A 22381-nucleotide genomic window follows, 5' to 3' on the forward strand; every position below is an offset into this window, starting at 1 on the left:
TCGGTCCGTTCCTCTACTTTGTCTCATTGGTATGCTTGTTTCAGCGTTTTGCGAGTTGTTCGCCGAGGGATTTAGAAAGTGTGCACACGGGCGTCGCAGCAGTTGCAGAAGTCGGGAGAACGGTTCGAGATAGCCTTAAATTTAGCATTCACAAACCAACACCCCACAAAAACCACTGCTAGAAGAGAATGAGCGGTGGTAAAAAGCGGAGGAGAGAAAAGAAGAAGAAAAAAAAAAAAAGGAAGGAAAGGGAGGCGAATTCTGTGTCCGTTTCACTTTTCCCTTTTCCTTCACCCTTGTGTTTTACTTTGTGCCTTTTCCGTTTGATGGCAACCGATCAGGCGGAAAGGAGGAGGGAAGGAGAAGAAGAGAAAAGGAAGGAATTTCGCGGGCGTGGAAAGAAAGCTGGAAAAAGCTGCGGATAGGACGAAGAGGAAGAGGAGAATACGAGAAAATAAGAGGAAGGGAGAAGGACCGGTGAATGCGGTGGATCCCCCGTTTTCCCGCATCTCCCATTGATTTACATCTTGTCTTGGCGCAGCAAGGAAGAAGGCTAGAAGAAGAGGAGAGCGTGTTCTTGAGGGGTGGCCGCACGATATCAGCCGTTTGTATGCGCGGCCGACGCCAAACTTTGCTGAATTGCCCTATGACTCCTTATATCCTATCCTCCAAGCACGCCCTCCCCACGCTTCCCTCTTACGATTCCACCCTCTACTACGGTTCTCGAGTTGTTATACCGTTCTCGGAGAAACCAACCCACACCGTTCCCCCTACACTTTCCTTTCATTCGAAGATTCCGCGAGGAGGGGAAACACTGCACGAATGGTAGAATTTTCCAATTGTAAGTGACGACTATAAATCGGTCGGGGAAGTATTTCAAAGTTAACTATATCCAATTAATTGCACGCTCTATTGCGTGGAACCTGAATTAGTATTTTCGTGCAGAACGCAGGTAATTTGGAATATTTTCTGAAGTATTGTAAGATGTTCCTGTTTTTTTAATTATTCGTTGCAGTACGTTACTGATATCGTGTGTTTTACAGTGAAGCAATGATGTTAATGACGATTAAGGGAAAAATAGAAATTAGGAGAATTAATTGTTACGAAGATTATCACATAGGGTGGACTATAAAAAGTATTACGTAGGGTAGGAGTATAAAATGTGAATTTTAATAGTAATGCATTTCTTTGATCAATTAATATATCTCAATTGTTTGTTAAGGAAATTACTCTTACGAAAAACTTTTGAGGAACTATTGAAGAACAAATGCTTAATTGTATTATTGTCGCTAAATTCGATCTGGTTTTGTATTTTAATATGGAGAATTTATTAAAAATTTATTGTTTCATTAAACATCCCCTTAAATTCTTAATTAATATTATTCTAAAATATTCAAGTTTCCTGTAACCTTTCGTAAGTTCGTATTACAGTTTTCCATAGACTTTTACAATTTCCTAAATTCTTTCTTGTTACAATTTCTTAAATTGTATTTACGTTAAACACATCAACTTTAAGACAAGTCTCGTATATTATCATAAATCACGGTACACTTGAGCGAGAACGAAGTGTCTAGGCAGATTGATTATAAATATTTAAGACGTTATTACAGTAAAGACAAATCGTTGTAAGTTTAAACTCGATTACAAGAGTTAAACCAATTTAATTATGTATCGCCTACTATAATCACCATCGTAATAGGTATTATCTTGCTCAGGTTAATTGATTTAAATAAACGAAAATTTCTACTTGTTCACGTTGATTTCACGCGACACTCACTTTATATGATTATAGGTTGTAATACTTACTATTATATTCGCCAGGATCACTGGGGTCCAATCGTTTCGTTCTACGCCCGTGTTTGCTGTTGTTGTGAACGAACATGTTGTCCGAGACAGCTAGTAGTGGCCCCTCTACTCCTACTTGCGTGGAAATGACCACCTGTTACAGAACATTGAAATTCATCGACGTGAGATATCTGTTGAAATTTCGGTAAGATTGCTTCTAATAGTACAGAACTATTTAAATAAACAATAGGGTAATGTTACATTGACAGGAAATATTTTATTCTGAAATACAGGTGACAAAATTGTCTCTTCCAATAAGAAGAAACTTTGATTAATCATTTTTCGTAAGCAAAATAAATTGAAAATTAATTTAGTGAAATTCATCGACGTGAGGTATCAGTTGAAATTTCAGTAAAATTGCAGAAAATTGCTTCTAATGTTACAAAACTATTTAAATAAACAATGGGATAATGTTACACTCACGGGAAATATTTGAAAATTAGTTTTGAAATTCGAGACAATAAATACGAATAAAGATAAATCGTGAAGAAAGGAGTAATTTCAGCATTCCGCTATAACAGAACTTTGATCAAGTAATTAAATAGAACACGAAAGGGCGTGTACGCAGAAACTATGTCGTATATACAGTGACGTTGCGTAATTTTATTTACGCGTTATGTAGCTATTGTATATATGTTAATCATATCTCTCGTGAACAAGCAATGCAGCCTGATTTGCTGCATTACACTATACGTATTCGCCATGCATTCCGTGACTCTCGTGACTCCCTATTTACACGTATGATAGATATTATCGTACAAATGTATGAATATAATCTCATTAAAGCTGAGCCTTGGATTAGGGTGGCCTTGTGTAACTAACGTAAAGCATTACAACATTAAGTATTTGCCTTTACTTAGAAATTATATACCGATAATATGTCATTACTCAACATTATCATAAAAAAACGTATAACAGAAAATTTATCTTGAAAAAGTAGCCGAATAAAATTTTATCAAACACTATGTAACAAACATATAAATTTGAACGAAAGAAAGCAATTTTTTTTTTTTACGACGTGAAGAAAAATATTTTTACAAATGAAACTGTAGGCAAATTGAAACAAGCCACGTGGTTAACCTGAAGGTACCGGACGCAAACAATAGGATGATGATTTTCGGAAGAAAGTAGAAAGAACGTTTATAAAATCGACTGGGTGGTTGGTAAATGTCCGAAGTTTTGTCCTTTCGCAACTTCTCAACTTTCCTGGCTGGTTGGCCGTATTACCTAGCGCGTAACGCCGTGCAAACTTGCCCCGGCACAAGGGCGAGGAAAACCTGACGGTTCTTCCTGAGAGAAATTTTCGAAGAAGGGGGAGGTGCACCTCTAAAATTTTAATTCGCAACTTCGAGCAATAAGCAATTCCTAAACAAATTCAGAGGTGCGATAAGTGCTTTAACTTTGGTTTGTCTTTAACTGGGTATTTTGATGCATATGGGAATGAATTTTCCGAGAAGTGTGGGGAACATGTGACGAAATATGAAAATTACACGGTAGACTAGACGTAAATAATTAAATTTACTACTTCCTACTCATTTATAGAACGTTTTACAAGAAGAAAGGAAAGAAAGATCGAAAGATTAATTTCACTTTATCAGGGCTTGTAACTTGTGAAAGTTATTTATTTTCAATAGTAAATGAAATCTACTGCTAATTTTGTTAGATTTCTGAGTATATTATTCTCCAAGTACATTTGAATTCTGTATTTTTTCCATAAACCGAAACGAAAGCTACAGTCAAAAGTTAACGCTTAAGGCTATAAGTATTAAGATATTACAAATGTATAATATTACGAATGAAGATGTGGTGAAGAATCTGTTGAACTTCTTTCATAACTTAAAAATTGTTTGGAAGCGTAAAGTTAAGTGCGAAAGTTAAATTTAATAATTTAATTTTTTGCCATCTAAATATTCAATTTTTGATATTTCTAACATTATTTATCTCACGAAATAATACAATTTATACCTAAAAATTAGTTTTCTTTAACAACAAAGATGATAATTTTATTAAAAATAGATAACTGACAAGTAATCACTAATTAATTGAAGTTCCTACGAAACACGTTTAAAAGCATGAAATTTTCATATCTAAACAAAAATAATAATTCTCTTCCTAATTTTTCCTGTAAAACAGACGAAAGCACCGAACACCGTTTCTGAATCAAAAAGAAATTAGCGAACAGTTCTGTCCTCTTTACGCTTCTCGTCTTATATCCCCGATTACATTGCGGCCTTAAGAAGAAGAAAGGAACGTAAGAATCTCCTTGATAAGGCGGACAGATCCAAAGGAATACAAACGAAAAGACGGAGCACAAAGTTTTTGGTAATTTATTTTTTAATTCCGCCTTTTGTCTGTGAAAATGGACACGGGCGGAGTGGCGAGATATGGCTGTCGGTGAGTAGGAGATGTCGTTATACAGAGGTCGGGTAGAAGGGTGAACGGATACGGGGATGGGTCGGTTGATGCCGCGCTGAGCTAATTGCCAACCCCTTGGATTACGTCTCCTGGATGGAGATCTCAACTTTCGACGATAGCCGACCATCGAGAAATTGCTCTCTCTCTCTCTCTCCTTCGCCAACTTTTTCTTTCCCTTTTGGAAATTAAAAAAGAATGCTTCGCAAGTGGAAGCTACGCATCCGCAGACCTGCTATATAGTAATAAGCTCTATAGAGGACTTTTGATGCTCCAGTCTTTGTCCACTTTAGCCTATAATTTCACGAATCGTCACTTCCTGACTCCAATCACGACTAAACTTTGTAAACTATAATACTTTTCCATTTCGATAACATTTTAGGGTATTTTCAAAATATGTCACTGTACGTATGTGTGTGTGAGTGTGTAATAGTTTACTTTGGCTTAGAAACGTAACACCACATTTGGAGATACGGATACAATTTTGTTATGGCGTTTATTAATTCAGAGTCACGTGTTACGAGTGTTTCAGAATGTTGATTAGAACCTCTTATGTGTTACAATTTCTGACAATACAGAAATATGGGTACAATAATTCAGAAAAATAACCATTTGAACAGTAAAACATTGAATATTTTACGTTTGTTGTGAAAGATTTGTGTCCTCTTTAAATCAATGTTTATTATTACTGTAAACGTAATTTAATCAAATTAGTTAAAACTTAAATTTAAAAAATTTAGATTTGGAATCAAAGGTTTTTCACAAAAATCATTTTCTCGGTAATGTGTAAACATTGTGAATTTTCACTTCAGCTATAAATTATTTTGAATTACTGTGCTATTTTGTTTATTTCACCTGCTATAACGTTGTAATCAACACGTTGTGTAATAATTAATTCCTGTTGTGTTGTTTTTTTCAGCAATGCAAGAAGTGTACGTTGGTTAGTGTTTCAGTTAATAAAGATTCAAGCGTTAACTCACCTGGAAACGTCTCATATCGCGTGGGTTGCCGGCATTCTTAAGGCAGTTCTGGTTGCACTTGAGGAAGAACTTGAGGAAGAATCTGAAAGCAGAGGGGACCGGAGTTAAGCGGTTGACAAGGTGCTTAACGCTCTTCAAACGCCGAGAACTTAATTAGAACGCGAACTTGGATGGAAAGTAAGTTTGAATATTGCATAAGCCAATCGCAAGCCTCGTTCTACTCGCTTCTATTATTCACCATTTCTCTAGATTAACCCTTCGGCCACGTGTTCCTCGACCTTTAGGATCGTACAGCATTGTACATTATACACGTAAAGTAAGTATTTACCTGGCTACTTCGCTAGGCTGCCAAGATGTTACAAGGTGAATTCTTCCAGAAATATATTTCATTGCGATGCATGAAAGCAAACGCTCATATTTGTAATTCATACCTATAGAACGTAACTATTTAGAAATATGTGTATGAATCGCTTCAAGAGTAAGAATAGGTAAAAATAATTTTAAATGTTCCTTTTTCATCAAATTTGTTCAATAAAAGTGACGAGATCCTTTCAACGTGTTAATTATGTCTGGAAAATACAATCGAAGGAATAGTAAAATGTTAAGAAATATTTATAAAAAGTATGATCTCGAGAAATATTGAAAATTAATTATTATTATGATATTATTTACAGTTATTCATTTTCAAGATTAATTAATATAGTGTAATGATAAAAAATACGGTATTAATTGCACGATTAAATTGAATTACCTTAATTTAGGGTGGCATAATTATGAATAATTGTAACTTGAAAATATTAAGCAAAAATGTGCTTTCATTACAAATGCACGAATGAGAAATTTAAGTTCGTAGACCTTTATCTCTTTCTATATTCTACAGAACGAGAAATAGACATATGCATTACTACGACAACACATGATTTATTAATTTTTGTTCAAATTTACAAATATAACTTGATATTCGTTAACTTTATATAAAACATTTGTTTAAACAAGTGTTTCATATTCCGCACAACAAAATGACATTAAATGCCAACTGTATAATTATTCTACTCGATACTTTATCTTCGTCTCTCAGAGGAAATCTCATTTTTACATTCCTACATTCGAAAAATCATAAGGTGAACGCGATGTCAGTTTCAGATTATAAGTTTAACCCGAAGATTTACGACATCGTAGACTACATTATCCATGCAATTACAATTTCAAAAAAATGATCACCACATTCATATCAGTCGTAACTTATCGTTACATAGTATAATTTACGACAATACTATTACAACAGATTTCCTACACTCAAGCTTGCCGAGAGTAAGAGACACGAAGAACGAGAAAATTCTCCCAGGTATGAGAATCGTGTGAAAATATCAACGTATGCACACACGAAAACGAGACGAAAGTGAGTTAGAAATGGAGATGGAAAAAATAGAGTGGAACAAGAGGAGACGAGTTTTAGCGAGAAAAAAGCTGACGGCACAATTTTCATGAATTATGTAGCATATCGACGCGAGGAAGGGGGAGGGGAATATTGAATTTGAAGGAAATTTTTGTAGATTCGAGGCATCCCAGTGTGCTCACGGTGACAGAAGTGAAAGAAGAAGGAAGGGTGGTCGTAGGAGCGTCACGGAAACAGCCAAATACGAATATATCCCTGTACATAGGTAGACTGAAATAGATCGAGAGAGTGGAAAACACTCGTAGGAAACAATCAGGAAGACCGAGACGATGAAGAGGTTCGAGGGACGAAAGGATAGTTTTCTGGGTGGCTGGTAGGCCTGTCCTCCCATGGGACACCATTGTCATCCCCCTACGGAGTGCGTCTATACGATCCCGGGACTCCATCGAAAAATCAAACACATACCTTCTAGCAGCGACGCCCGCTTTTTTCTTTCTCGTTTCTGCCGCGAATCGTCCAAGCGAAACTATAGGAGGAGCTTGTCTGATTTTCTTTTTGTTGCCGCGATTTCTATTGATACTCCTCGCCCCCGCCTGTTTCTTTCATCCCCGCCTCTCCACCTTCCTCCATCCTGTTCTTCACGTCGAGAAGTAAACACGGGGGCGAAAGTGTGCATAGCGAACAGTAAACGCCGGTTCGTTTAATTTTATGGACGTTGCTAGGAATAAAATCGTTTAGGAAGTTGCGCGTTATATACGAGCGATCCATCCTCCTTATCGTTCCAGCTGATTTATCTCACGCTACGGCTCATCGTCGTTCCGTGTCACCGTGCTTTTTATTTTCGCATAAAATACCCTCGAGGAAATAGAGCAGCGGTAGTAACAATATAAATAATGCCCACTAGAGAAGTTAATGAAGTAATCAAACCGCGTTGAAACGCGTATTCTAGGTAAAACCGTAACTGCGTCGATCTTATCTTTTATTAAATCAAATTTAGTTACCCTGCGCCTTATTATACTTCGTACCCTTTAAGCAACCTATTCTTTCCCCTCGTTTTACGATTGTTAACGATTTTTAAATATGTATTTTTTAATTAATTAATATCTGCTCCTGATAGTATACGCACGAATAAGAGGGGGGAATGAAGGTATTATCGCGACTTATACACGCGGGGGATTATCTAAACGACACTTTTATCCTTCGGTTCGACGATCCTGCGCAAGTTTTCAGCCGAGTCGAACGTTTGGCACGAAATTCATGTAGCTGGAAAAATGAAAAGTAAAAATGAAAACCGATCGGAATTCCCCGTTGTTCGCGTGGGGTAGTACGGAAGGGAATGCTGGCAGGATGTAAAGAGAGAAGGTGAAGGAAGAAGGGAAGGGAGGACACGCAGAACGAGAAAGGGAAAGAAAGGTATCGATCTCCTGCTTCATGCTTCTCGTATCTATCCGTATCCATGGGCTATATAGGTACACCTAGGTTCCCGTGTTAACGGCTGGTTTTATCGAGATGCTGAATGGGTATTCAAAGCATTGTACTTTAAGCTTATCGTTACTGTAGATCTCGCTCTAAACACGATGTCTCTGTCGTGCCTGAGGCGTGGAGAACGACGATGGTTTCTAGCCGTCTGCAGATGCGAACGCTATTGACTATACCCGTACACCTAACGTATATCACCGTGAAAACGGTGCGAAAACGTCCTGTAACGTGGCTGACGCCAAAGAGAACGACCAATCGAATCGTTCCAATCACAAGTGTTCCATCTTGCTTTAGCTTCGTGCAAGTTTATTCCTCAGACTTACTTTGTATATTTTAAATTTATATGGTAATCTGTAGTAGGGGATTGGAGTAATTTATGACAGTAGACGACAACGATAAGGAATCGTTAATTTCGAGATATCTGGTGACAGTGAGCTATTTTTGTGTGAAAGAGCGTCACGGAAATTACAATTAAACTATTTAAGAGGAACAATGTTACAATTCAGAAGAGGGCTGTTCTAACCCTTTTTTTAATAGTAAGCAATACACATAAACCATATTTGACTATATTAGAGATCAACATTCAAAGACTATTAGCTAAATTGTCAAAGAAAACAAATTGTTTCATTGCTAAAGGATTTCCTGAAAAATTTGCTTCCGTGAGTTGTGTCACCCTTTTAGCAAACCGAGGATATTTATTTACCTTTATTATTACAATGGTGTGATCGATTAGTTGGGTTGATTATTTGTTGAAATTATTTTATGCTTGTTTAAAAAAAGCTGCACAAACATTCAATTCCAATACTTATGTATTACATTTAATTGCAGTTGATCTACTTTTGTTAAAAGTACAGTAAATTAATCAATGCTAACGCGATACAATTTTAACAATTAACAATTTTAACAATTATAACAATTTTCAACGCGACAATTCTGTTACTTAGACTTTATTTTATAATTAAGTTGAAGCATTCCTGAAATGATTTTCGCGTAACTACGACACCCCGGGAAAAATTGTGAATCGACTAATTAAAATTCGCAGATCTGTCACCCACTTGAATACAAATTTTTTGCAATTTTTCAAATAGAAATGTACAAAACTTACGATGAAATTGACAGAGACAGGGCGAAAGAAGTAATGCTATTTTTTGAAAATTCTTTGCAAGGTGTCCCTGTTTTATTAAATCTACTCATAGACATCACTAATCATACGGGATACCCTGGAACTCGTATCGACGTCTATCTATCCCTTCTGCTTTTCCTTTTTCAAGTCGTTTTCTTCCACGTTGTCCTCTGAGTATTGGCTGTTAGGAGCTAATGGATTGCGTTACCGACTGATTCAAATGCGAACTGGATTTCATTCCGCGCTCGATGGGGCGACAGTGTCGACGATGTTGTAACGCCAACCCGAGCAAGAAGGGTGGAAAGGCTAGTTTCTTACGGGGGGCTTAAATTCAATTTCGATCATCTATTAGATTTTTCTCCTTCGACGATGCTTTCCGCGAGCTTGCACCAGTTTTCACGATAAAATCTATCCTGGATCGTCGCTTAACACACCTGGCAAGTGTATTTTACCGTGTCGAAACATAGTATCGAGTAAAAGATCATTTACGTGTATCAGCAATGAAGATCGATATACATATACATCACGATAAATTTTTATTCAGAACATCAGGTTATATTTCAAAAAGTCAAAACTTCTACCCAATCCTTTCCTATTAAATACATATAAATATTTCCATTTACTTTTTAAAACTGACGTCCTCGCGGTGAAACGTCGCCCAAAGGATATTTTCGAAAGTGCAAAGTGCTCTAAAAAATAGTAAGAATTTGTCACAACAAACGAACCGATTGTTATCAGAAATTCCTAACTTCTATCGAAAATTCCCAACTCTCGATACGTTTAGAAGTACAGCGATCATTATCGTATAAACGTGTGCTACAATTAAAGTGTTTTATCGGCAGATCGGTTGATTCTTGCCGTATCGGCCGTTGTTTGGCTGCTAACGAATTGACATGGGATAAAATATACAAAGGCCGACCGATTGAGAAATCATTCCCAACCTACCTTCCGATTGTAGCATACCTTTCCGTTGCTTCGGCTAAAATGAAAATAAAACGAAGCAACGGGTAGCGGAAAGTGGAGGGTTGTATGCGGCGGTAGAAGGGGAGACCGAGTGGCAACGGCGTGTAGTGGGAAACGTGCACCGTTCGCTATTTCCAGTTTTACAGTATACATACAACTTCGCAACGTTCGGATGGATGAACGAACGAGCCAGAAAAAGTAAACGACGCCAATGAAAAAAAAAGAAGAAAAAAAAACAGCTAAATATTGGAGGTTTGCGGTGAGAGGAGGAAAGATGAGAGAGAGAGGGAGAGGGGAGTACGGAGAAAAGGAGAGAGAGAGGGGTCAGGTAAATAGAAGCGAATGAATTCAATCAAACCTTGCAGTAAATCATCGGCACTTGTGCAGTGGTTTGTTAATATTTCCTATGTACCAATTAGCGATTTTTCTCATTACATCGAAACCGATGCTTCTCCTATCCTAGAAAGTAATTTGTATCGAAATATTTTTAGTTGTACTGTGACTCGATTGTGGAACGTGTTTCGCTATGTACACTTTGAAACTGTTCAACTGCACGGGTTTTCGTTTTTTTTTTTTTTATTTGTTATAATTCATAAGATTTCAATTCGTGCAAGTGGGTAAGATTGTAATTTTTATAAATTACATATCATTTTTATGGTTTTACAATATTGTTTTGTTAACGCTCTTCGCCTTAATTATACTGCAAAGTTAGGCGAGACTGGCACACTTTTATCGTTGGTATCGTGAATTTTTTGTAGCGTGTATAATACGTATAAATTTTTCGAATTATTTATACGTTATCAACAGATTGTACAGAGGTGCCAAGTCAGAAGTAGATACCTTCTGATCCAGTAAATATATTTCGACCAAGGGTGGATGGATATAGGGGGCTTACTTGGGGACTTACGCGTAATAGTTCCAAATAGGGTAGCATTACGCGTATCAGAAATCCATTTCCTCCTACGTCAGAGAATCTTTAATCATGTTTTCGGCTCCCAAAGTACATCCCCCTTTTTTGTCACTGTAGAAGGGCGAACAATGTGGCGCACGTTCTATACAAATTGCCAAAATTTCACGCATAATTCGATTCCTCTGTAAATACTCATTCTTTGCACTGTACGATAAACGGAGAGAAAAGTTAACCATTGTTTCACAAATCTTCAGTAATTTTCGTCGAATTAATTGATACTACGAAAAGACTTCTATATTAATCTATAGAAAACACGTTCATTTCTGTATTAGTTATTAACAACATTCGCTTTTTATCGCTATTTATTGTCGAATATATTTCGGAAGCTACTTCCACTTCTTAACATTACTCTTACTTCGAAAAATTTCCAGTGGGCGTTCTCCGTGTAACAAAGGAGAGAACGTACCGGCGAACATGAATTTCTTTAGGGGGTTAATGAGAAATTCTGTTGCGGGAAGTTCACAAGTCTCAGAGGAGTATTGGTAAGAAATTCTGTCTGTTCAGTAGAATCGGAGGCGTGTCCGATGGTGTACTAATCACCTATCCAAACGACAAACCCTTACTCAGCAGTCGTATTAACAATGTATCTCAGGAGTAGGTACTCCTTAGGGATGTTTTCATTACGTTCATTGTTATCAAGGTCTAAGAGAATTTCCGATTTCATTATGGCTGGAAATATCACCTCATCGGATTATTTCATTTAACCAAGCATTTTCGCGTTTAATACTCGAAAGTGTAATTTTTACGACGATACAAGTGGAATTACGATGGAAGTCACGAAGGAAGAAAGTATCTCTGTTTGCTTAAGTATAGAAGTGTACGCAGGACGATATAGATGACGTAGAGGAGTTTCGTACCGAGAAGATACTGTGGTATACCTTTCGATCGAATATATTATTTTAGCAAGAAAACGCCCGGGAGTAATCGCAAGTGCATAATGCAGACGCGCAGGACGTCAATTAGTAAGAATGTATACGGAGGTCCGTAAGGCATAGGAAACCACCTAGAGCTGTATACCTTGCATACACCTTAACTGGGGTTAGTAAGGGGTTAGCAAGGTATCAGGGGATGCTTAATGTTTAACTAGCCTCCATTACGCCCCCTGCACCGGTCTTCTTGAAGTTACCCACCCTCTTTGTTCTGCCGTCATCCAGCATCCACTGACTCGTTCCTTCGGATCTTCTCCACAGGAAGTATTATAGATAGGAAACGGCTAAGAAGGATCGCGTGTAAGCTATCGGCTAATTCAGGAAATCATTTTCCATTCGATAGAACGTCCGTTTAGACTATGGGATACTTCTTTCCACGCCGCTTTCTAAATGCCAGCGACACGGTTCCTATGACTATGCGATTTCAATATTGGAATTTAATAAAAATTGTTTTATTTATTATTTCGAATTGTTCAATGTGTTTACAATTGCTCGAATAGTTTTTGCCGAAACATGTTCTTCTTCTTTTCCTTCGTATTGCTTGTAATAAACGCTTAGAGAATTTTTAATTAAAGGAAATGTATTTTTGTTGATAGAATTTAAAAATTGTTTCAGAGTAAGTAGTTGAAGTTTGAATTATTTTTGTATAACTCTTTTTTCTCATTTACAGTACTATAGTAACGAGTTATCTGGCTATAATATTGATTCAATTCCTCCATTTTACACAACTATCCTGGACATGTTTAAACGTAATATGTATGTACATCAAATATGATCTCCAGCGTACATCAACTTGCTACTTACAAATACACGTAATTATTTGTAAATTAACTATGATCCTTTTAACAACATTACACTATTGTTGTTAATACAGCAGAAATTCTTACTTCATGTTTGATTAACCGTTATGTATAAAATACTAATTAAGTAGTAAACGTATTCCATTTTACCAAATACAGCGTTCCAGTACAGGCTACTGTGAACTGAACATTAACTTAATCTACACAAAAATCAACATTCCCGGCAAGTTGAGAAAATAACGTAACGTGTGAGCGGTGGCACAAACCAGTCCTTAGAATATCGCTGTTTAATTTTCTCTAACCAGATGGTCGGCGTAAATAGGAGCTGGACCGAGAGTGGAAGTAGAATAAATTTACGTGCGACCAGGCAAAAACTCATAAATCTCTTCACGGTCCCTTTAAACTTAACAATTCGAATTATTCTGTTATTTCTACGATCGATTTTACCTATACTTTTAATTTTGCACATTCTCACTTCAAATATTTGATTTTCCCGGTGAAAGATTACAATATCCAGCCAGATCGTTGCTATTCATCACATTTCTTATCCGTGTTTGCTTCAAGCTTCGAATTTTTGTTATCAGAAATCTATTATACTAAAATTTAACGATAAAGTGACGACAATTGCGCTTATTGACACAAGGGTTAAAGTGAATTGCACGCGAAACTTAGGCAAGAAGACATCTACGAGAAAGGATGTTCCTCGTCAACGATGAAACTTGATTGCGAAATCCTATCAATCGACGTGTCGATATATTTAATAAGGAAACGACCATTTCTGTGTTTACAAAAGGAAATGAAGCATTCGACAGAGTGCAAAGAGGGTAACTTAGCCGAATTTCTGTCAGTGGAGGAGGTTCGCCTATATCCTAAGACGGGAAGAGCTAAGACTATTCGGCAGACACTACCAAGGCATTGCATAATTCATACGTAAGTAATACGTCTTACTAACTAGCATATCCCGAACTAACATACCCTGTCGTGGCTCTGTGTTGTGCAGTACCCGCTCCCTTCTCTCTTGCTCCTTGTGCATTTCACAGTCCCCTCGTCACGACAGCTAGATATCCCTAATGGCAGTCTATCATATTAGCTACAAGACGGCTTGAGAGGCTGGCTACTATAACTAGATTTGCTTTGCACCTATGACACATCAACTACCGATTTACCATCTATCGCGTAGTTACCGCCGGTTAATACGAATGTTAATATTAATCGCATAAGTGACGAGAGACTGTTACGAAATTCGCTGTTTAAATTAGTGCAAAGTTTTAACGTGTAAACATCGTGATTTGGCGTTGTATTATCTTCAGATCGTATTATGCAGGGAGGCATAGTAAATAGACAGGAATTGTCCATTTCATTTTTCGGACTAATTCAAATTTATTGAAATGGAAAAGAAGAAATCGTTGATTGATAGATTGATATATGAGCCACTCAGAAGCTAAAATGAAATTTAATAAATTTGTTTTAGTTGTGAAAAACTAAGGACCAAGCATGTGATTTGATAGTAAATTTGGAAGAATGTCAAAAAGTGGAGATATTATAGTTAGATTAATACATTATCGATTATTAAGCTATGTTCTAGTACAGTATTTGAATACATGCCAATTGAGGAGGATTAATTGAAGTGATAAATTAGTTGATAGATTATTGCGTACGCGTTAGCGTCGCTTCAGAAGCCCAGTTTCAGTACAAAAATAGTATTCACACTTGCTGTTAATCGATGATATATCGACCGTTGTTTACGAGGATAATTTGCCATTAATCTTCTTTCCAAAAAAAATTCCTATCTTAAGAAACTGATCTAATGTTAACCTTAAGTGGTCTGTGTTCCTGAAATTTTTGCCATTGAAAATGTTTCACAGTGAACGAAATAGATGGTAATCCAGTTAAATTGTTTAATTCTTTCTATTGTTGTTTTCGATGCGTGCAGTCGGATGTTATCGCGGTGAAAAAGAATATCGAACCAAGATGGGAGGCGATATTACTTGTGGAGTTGTCTAATGAGTACTGCAATTTCCAGGCTTAATTATATTTATTAGGTTTTCTTTACACGTTATTGCGAAACTTGTTTAAATTTAATTTAGAAATTTTTCTCAATGTTTTACGATAATATACGATAGTTGAATACTTGTTCGTCATATATCTGTTGTCTCTTACACGCATTTTGCACTCTTTCACGCTATCATATACTTCCTTTTTCTTCTTCATTAAAAATCAAGTATTTTCTAGCAGTAGTACAGCAGATCATAATAATATTAGAAATTCTTTGCAAGTTAAACCAAAATATAATAGAAGTACACAAGGTAGAATATTTACCGAAGCTGATACATTTCTTATCATTTTTGGACTGACTGTAGCGGTTGCTGTATTGATTCGCTGTCTCATAATTTCTGATATGGTCGGTTTTCGTTGGTATACAGTAATTTTTAGTGTTACTCCTAGCAAACAATTAAGCGATTTAATATAGTCCAAGCAAATTAGTCACGAAATTGGTTTAACACGACCAATCAACTCGAGAACATATGCGAGGTATCTATCATACTGATGTCACGATACACGTGAGAAAATTTCTAATCTGTTTTTTCTAAATGAAATAATTTCCTCCCTATCTCTGATATTAAAATTAAAAGTAAAGAAACAAGCTTCGCTATAATACATTTTAACCTATCAAACTTTTGAACGATAGTGTACACATAATTGGTCGAACAATCACGTTTCTATCATTACAATTTTCTTGAAATTTTATCAGCCAAAGATAGTATTACCAGTTGCTTGTAAAACTTGGACAACTTCTATGTACCAATGTCCGAACGTTCCATCCGGTATAAAGGGCTGAAAATGGTTAAATTACGTCGTTCGTGCCTTAGGCGCAGGTTGTCCGAGCAAAGCACAAGTCATTTCCATAAACGCATCAGAACCTCCATCGGCGTAAACTAGCTTACCGCTAACGACGATTCGTGCGCGGATGTATGAATGTGCCAGCGATTTATTAATGTCTGCATTTAGATACGGAGCCCTGAGGGCTCGGTGGGGACGGTTAGGACCCTCTCAAGTTGCCGCTGTCAAATATCGACAAAAACAGTCGTAAGTCGCGCATGCTCAAGCACACACGTGTGTTTCTTACTAAAGACAGAAATGCTGCGCGTACCAAAACATCCTGCTTCATACACTTCCGAGGAGAATTTCGAATGTCATATTTATTCGGCGTTCAGTGGACCCAGAAAATACTATTACTGAACCTTTACAACGTGAGTTGATTACGTGTTCATGGAGTGAGGTAGTTTGATAAGAAACTGATAAGCACTTTATGTGAAATCTATATTACTTTTGTGATAGTACAGAAGAAAAAGTTTTTTTAAGGTCCTACTATAATGCAACATCTAAATAAATGTGATATTGATAGCTAGTAAAATTACCTTGCAAACTTAAATGTGATGATAAAAAATATAATCGTACTCTTCTATTTTCTTTGCCAACCGAACTGATGTGCACTTTACGTAAAATTTTTATTAATTTTTATATCCCTTGATTTTTTTTTTTTGCAAAGGATAGTAAAAGAGAAAATTTCTTTTCAATTCTTTAAGGTGATACTGTAATGCAATGCCTAAATAATATTACCTAAATAAATGTGATATTGATAACCAGTGAAATTAAACTTGAGACAATATAAAATACCTTGCAAAGAACATAAACGCGACGATAGAATACAATTCAGCTGTTACATTTTCAACAGTTTCAAAAATTCATTATAAATTCACGTTAGCGAAAAATTTGTACGAATTAAAATACTAAATGCTCGAAAAAGCGGCAATCGACTTGAACGAAATTTTTATCGCGACTAAGCTAATTTATCGTGTTTAAAGCAACAGAATGCTGCAAGTTTGTCAGAAGCTCGCTTAATCTTGACTAACCATGTTGCACGATCATGAAGGTAGTTGTTGAAACGGGGCGGGGGGAGAGTCTAAAATGTGATTTTAATATTCGCGGCCCCTTTGAGGAAACTCATGACTCTTCCTTAATAGGCTTACAGTAGGTACTCCAAACCTTGTCTACTCCCTCCCGCGAGAACGGCAACCCGCTTTGAAAGGCATACCTAGTTTGAAACTCGGTAAAATCTGCATCTCTGCCTCGCTTCAGAACTTCGCTTTACCCTTCTTCTTTTCTTCACGCTTGACCGTTCCGTTTTTATTACACGTTCCACGCCAGCAACTTGTTACGCTTTCTAGTATATGTATACGCATTCGTTCGTGTTACACCGAATAAATATTTGGAAATTTATTGCAAATTAGCAATAACGTAGAGAATGCTATTCTTCATATTCGCTTTTGTATCATATTAGATAGTTACAGAAAATGCATTTCGTACTGCAATGCAATTACTATTTGGGTGCTTTACTAGTTTATTGCTGGAAATAATTCTTTTGAAAATTCTTTCCTCCTGAAATTTTAGTTGCTCATTGAATATATTAATTTTTATGTGCGTGTAATTGAAATTGGCAGAAAATTCATTTTTAAAATTTTTCATTCTTCAATTACAGCTGCATAAAAGTTTGGTGTTCCTACCTTTTTCTAAATGCATAAAGGATTTACTAGCACTTTGATTAGCATCTTATTTTTACGAGGTCACCTTAAATGAAAATAAATTCCAGACAATAATTTTGTAACGACTATTTAACGTTACTTTACATTCAATAAGTATCCTGATACTTATGAAAGGGAGAGTACATCACAAACATCCACAGCTTCCCAAATTTCCTCCCTACCTCCTCATTCCTCAACTATCTCCAATTCCAACTAAACAAACTCCACCTCAATTCTCCATACAAAGTCTACAGTATTCCCAACAAACTCCGCAACCATTACATAAAAAATAAATCTACAATCTCACGACGAAGATTCGAAACCCTTCTGGGTCACAGCGAAATAAGTTTCCGCGTATCGTATCCGTCCCGTGGACGGCGACGTTTCATCGCGAGCACCTTTGCAAATGATCGTTCTAACGAACACGCGGGTGGTAGGGTATGTGGGTCGAGATTTGACGCGATCGGAGTAACCGAATTTTCAGAAGTAGAGACAAGAGGAGGAAAGTGAATGACAAGGAGGAAGATTTCTAGGTTATCGTCAACAGAGGAGTTTGGGAGGTTAGCAGTCGCCATGCTAGCAGGACATGGAAGCACGCAGGACACGACGCCGTGGCGGGCCGTACAGGGGTTGCCATGGTGATCTCATGGGGAGGGCATTCGCCCTCTCTCACCCTCACCCGGAGAAGATAATGCCGCCTGCCTGCCTGCCTTTCTACCGATGTTGCTACCAACTGCCGCGATATCAGAAGCCCCGGCAATAAAGCAAACGTCCATGCTCGCACGGAAGTTTACGAGAGACCCGGTTTTCGAGACGCGTGATTACGAGGCGACAACCTGCTCGATACTTTATCTTTGTCTCTCAGAGTAAATTTCCTTCGGCGTTCGTACGTTCGAAACATCACTTCGTATCATAAGGTGGGACGAGATAGTCAGTATTCCGCAGTTTCAAATTAGAAACTTCAACCTCAAGCTTTTCACACTTTAGCAATTTTTTTTTTATTATTCGCATTGGGATAACGCGTGTATACTTGCATCCTTGGGATAAGTATTTTCGTGGACTGCCGGAAATTGTGTGAAAAGTGCTACGAAAGTGATCGTTCGAATAGTTTAAGGATATATTTATAATTCGAATTATACCGAAGATTTAGAGAGAGCCTGCAGTAACTTTCTTCACCCTTGTTGCTATCTAGTGGAACATTAAAACATACGGGACACGGATGCTTCGACAAAGTGTCGCCGTATTTTTGGTTTACAACGTCTGAAGGTAGCCGAGGAGAGACGTGGAGCCGAGAGGAAGGAGGTAGCGAACGGTGGTGTGAGGGAGTACCTGAGCGCTTCAACGATTACAGGGGTGGAATGTGGGTGGTTTGGTGGATACGGGGAGTGATACCAGTCCCAAAGGTGTCGTTACAATTAGACAGCGCTGCCAACTGGTACGGCCTCAACCGCTAAATAACTTACCGGTGCTGACAACCCGACCGCACACTGTTATCGCTCATCCTAACGCGTACATTTAACTGTAAGTCTCTGTACCCACGTACCATTGATAGGAATTTTTTTTTTCTTTTCGTTCCGACATTTCTTTCTTATCGAAACATTCGAAGGTTTTTGAAAGAAATCATTTTTAATAAAGCAGATGGTATTAGTACGATTGTTATTTTTTCTTAACCGCTTCATAACTAATAATAAGCGCAATTTTGTTTAATTATCTTCTTTCGTTTTTCCTATTGCATTATTGTTTCTATTATGGTAAAAACGTGAGTTACAGCATTATACACACTGGGAAACTGATTGAATAAGATCACAAAGTTGAGAAAGATGCCAGGGTTATGGAGTTGAAGTGTATGAAAATTTGTTGTTTCGCTGTTTCTTTGTTACCAAAGGATTTACCGCCTTTCAAAAGCAATCGCTTTTAATAGAAAAAGTTACTTTGATCCAATCTTCATTTCACCTTGATGCATATGAAAATCTTCTGCACCGTTACTTCCTTAAAAAGCTATCATTTTGAATAAAATGAAAAAATTCTTATCATACGCGTGTGAAACGGTTTCCATTCTAATAGAGGTTGAATGTTAATAAATTTCTTACAACAATAATCGTGATAAACGGTATACTTCAAAGAACCAGATGTTCCAAACATTTTGGAATATATGCAAGATTAAAAAGCGCGTAATTATGAAAAATTCTCTGATCGATAGAAGTAAGTCACTTTATAAAAGGTGATACGCAGAAATGTAGCTTATTTAAGAATAAAGCGAAGAAACGAAAGCAATGTTTAAGACGAAGAAATATCTCGCGCTTGCGCCGACTGTTTAGAACTCGAATGCTGGTAGAAAGAGGTGACGAGAAGATGAGGAGGAAGAGGATAGACCTCTGAAGAAGGAGGATGGGAAGTCCCTGGAGTATCGACTTGCCCCACGGGACTCGGTAGTCGATAGTCCCGTGGGATACGCGGTCTCTTTCTTGATCCTACGCGTTCCAACATCCCCTCTCTTTCGACCTTCTTCTGTGTCTCCATCTTTCTTTTCTCCTTTTGCTCGGAGCTCTCTTTGTTTCTCTTATGTAGCTCGCGTCAAGCTTATCGGTCACGAATTCAAGGCGTTCGTAAAGAAATAAAATGGAGGAAAAAGGAGGAGAGATTTCGTTTTGAAAATTCTTGCAGATAAAAATATCCGGAAATTTTTGACAGCGGAAAATATGCAAAGTGTCGTTAAACTTCTAGTGTAAAGCGAAATATAAGAAACTGTATAAATAGTGTAATATCGGATTATAATTTCGTTATTGTAAGTTAAAATAGATATAAGGAGTATAATATTAGGTATTCGAGGCAGAATTTAGTTCTATTTCATTTTGAATCGAAATATAGACGTTGAATACAATTAATCCTGAGAATTACAGGTGTGTTAAATTATTCACCATTGATTCTGTAATTATACGTAGATATTCAAACAACTGTGCTTCCCTTTGGTAGATTTATACGAAAGAATAAAACTGTTCTTTTATTCAACTTCATTTTCTCTTACGAGTGAGTAATTAAAGGAGAGACGAAATATACGTATCAGTAACACGATCTCGTATAAAATATGACATTTTAAAGAAATGGAGGTTTTTCTAAGACTGTATAAAATTCTATGTTTTGTATCGCAGACGCCTTTACTTTCGTGCCTACGATCACCAACCCTCTTTCAGTCTACCACCCTCGTATAAAAGGTTGCCTGGTCTGCCTCCACCTCCGAGAATTATCTACGCAACTTACAACCCCTATTTTTTCCGCCTTCTGCAGATTCCTTGTTCCCTCTTTTGGAACGAAGGTTTTCAAGCTCGCATACTAAAGTGGAAAATGAAAGTGAATCCTAAACCTTTTCGTATCTTATATACGCCCAATGGTCTCGCGTGGTGCAAACATTTAATCTCTATGGTGAAGTTAATAAAATTGTTTTAAAAAGATTCTCTCGTTCTTACCTGTATCGTAATTTATTTATATTTTCTAACCGATAAGAGAGATAAACATTTAAACATTCTTTCCGATAATAAACTTGGTCGAAGAAGAAGGATCTAGCCCAGAGATAGGGAGAGACGAAAATTTGTAGAAACTTCTACCTCCTAAACCTCTTTCGTGCAATTCTTAAATATTGAATTTGGTCATGGGCATAAAATAATGGGAAACCATCATGCGATGGTCTTCGCGTGCGTGCGTGTGTAAGGTCGCAGAGATATTGGCATGTGGAAGAACGCGGCACGATCGAAAGAAAGAAAAGAAGGCACCACCTTTCCCTTCTTCGGAAGGGAAGATTCGAAGGGTGCGTAGACAACCCCTCGGCCACCCTACCAATGTCCGTTTCGTACCGGAGTACGGAAATTCGCAAAATGTCCTCCCGTTCGGTAATATGTTACACGGCTGCGGAAGTATCGTCCGCAACCACCCCTAAGTCCAGCCTAAACTCGTTCACGTGGGACAGAAGTTTCGCCGGTGGGTACAGAGGTAGGGGGTCTCCGGAGACTTCCATTTTGACTCTAGGGATTAGGCGTGACTCCGCCCATTCGCAGCTAAAGTTTTGTCCCCCCGCTTGTTGGATAGAAGCGAAAAGCCACGCGATATTGATGACTTTCTTCTCTGTTTGAAAAGGAAAGCCAGAAAGAAAGAAAGCAGAAAGAAGTATTAGAGCGCAAGAAGGTACTAGAGAAAATACGCTGTGCAACCTCTTGTATAGATATATAGGTTCGAGCAATGCTTTTTCAAGATACGCGCACTTATCGTGTAAATAGTGCATACAGACATTTTTAGTAGGAATAGAATTCTCGATCCTCGATGTTCTGCCTGTGTTTAATTGACACTGATACTCGTCTCTTTGGTTAAATCAAATTTATGACTGAACGCGAGTCTGCGATGTACAGGGTGGGTCACGTAAAAGAGACCATCTAATTATCTTCTTTAGCTATGGTGGTACGGGAACATTTTTATACGTAATTTAAATGCCTTCAAAGGGTGAACGTGAACAAATTTTTTTTCAAGGTCACCTATGCTTTTTACACGAATGTACATATCCTTTTCTACTCTGTGTTGCAGTAGACATTGATGTCTACTAATCAAATGTGAAACTTTCTTTCATTTCCTGCTATTTCTTCCATAAAAAACAATTCTTTTCCATAGCTTACACCATAGCTTTAGAAGATAACTATTCAGCTGGCCTGTTCCACGTAGCTCACCCTGTATACTGTGAACGCAACTTAAGTAGATAATTGACGTGGCCATCGTTTATCAATTGAATACGAGAGTGTGTCAAATTTCTCCCATTTACGACCACGTTGCACGTTATCATAAGCTGAGCGTTCGCCAAATAATTATTTCGCACGAATAAAGTAAGACAATACAAATATACAAATTTTTGTTCCTTCAAA

At 37.4% G+C, this 22381-nt stretch overlaps 1 protein-coding gene across 1 annotated transcript in view; it reads right to left on the reverse strand.

Annotated features, from left to right (window-relative positions):
* Positions 1-22381, reverse strand: part of LOC108574421 (transcription factor collier) — a 123936-nt gene that overhangs the window by 15618 nt on the left and 85937 nt on the right. The window contains exons 7-8 of the mRNA XM_017937007.1: positions 5238-5319; positions 1807-1939 (exon numbers count right to left, since the gene is read on the reverse strand). Of these exons, the coding sequence (XP_017792496.1) occupies positions 1807-1939; positions 5238-5319 (215 nt within the window). The remainder of the gene's footprint in view (positions 1-1806; positions 1940-5237; positions 5320-22381) is intronic.

The sequence above is a fragment of the Habropoda laboriosa genome, unplaced genomic scaffold, assembly GCF_001263275.1.
Source record: "Habropoda laboriosa isolate 0110345459 unplaced genomic scaffold, ASM126327v1 scaffold214, whole genome shotgun sequence".
Taxonomy (NCBI): Eukaryota; Metazoa; Arthropoda; class Insecta; order Hymenoptera; family Apidae; genus Habropoda; species Habropoda laboriosa.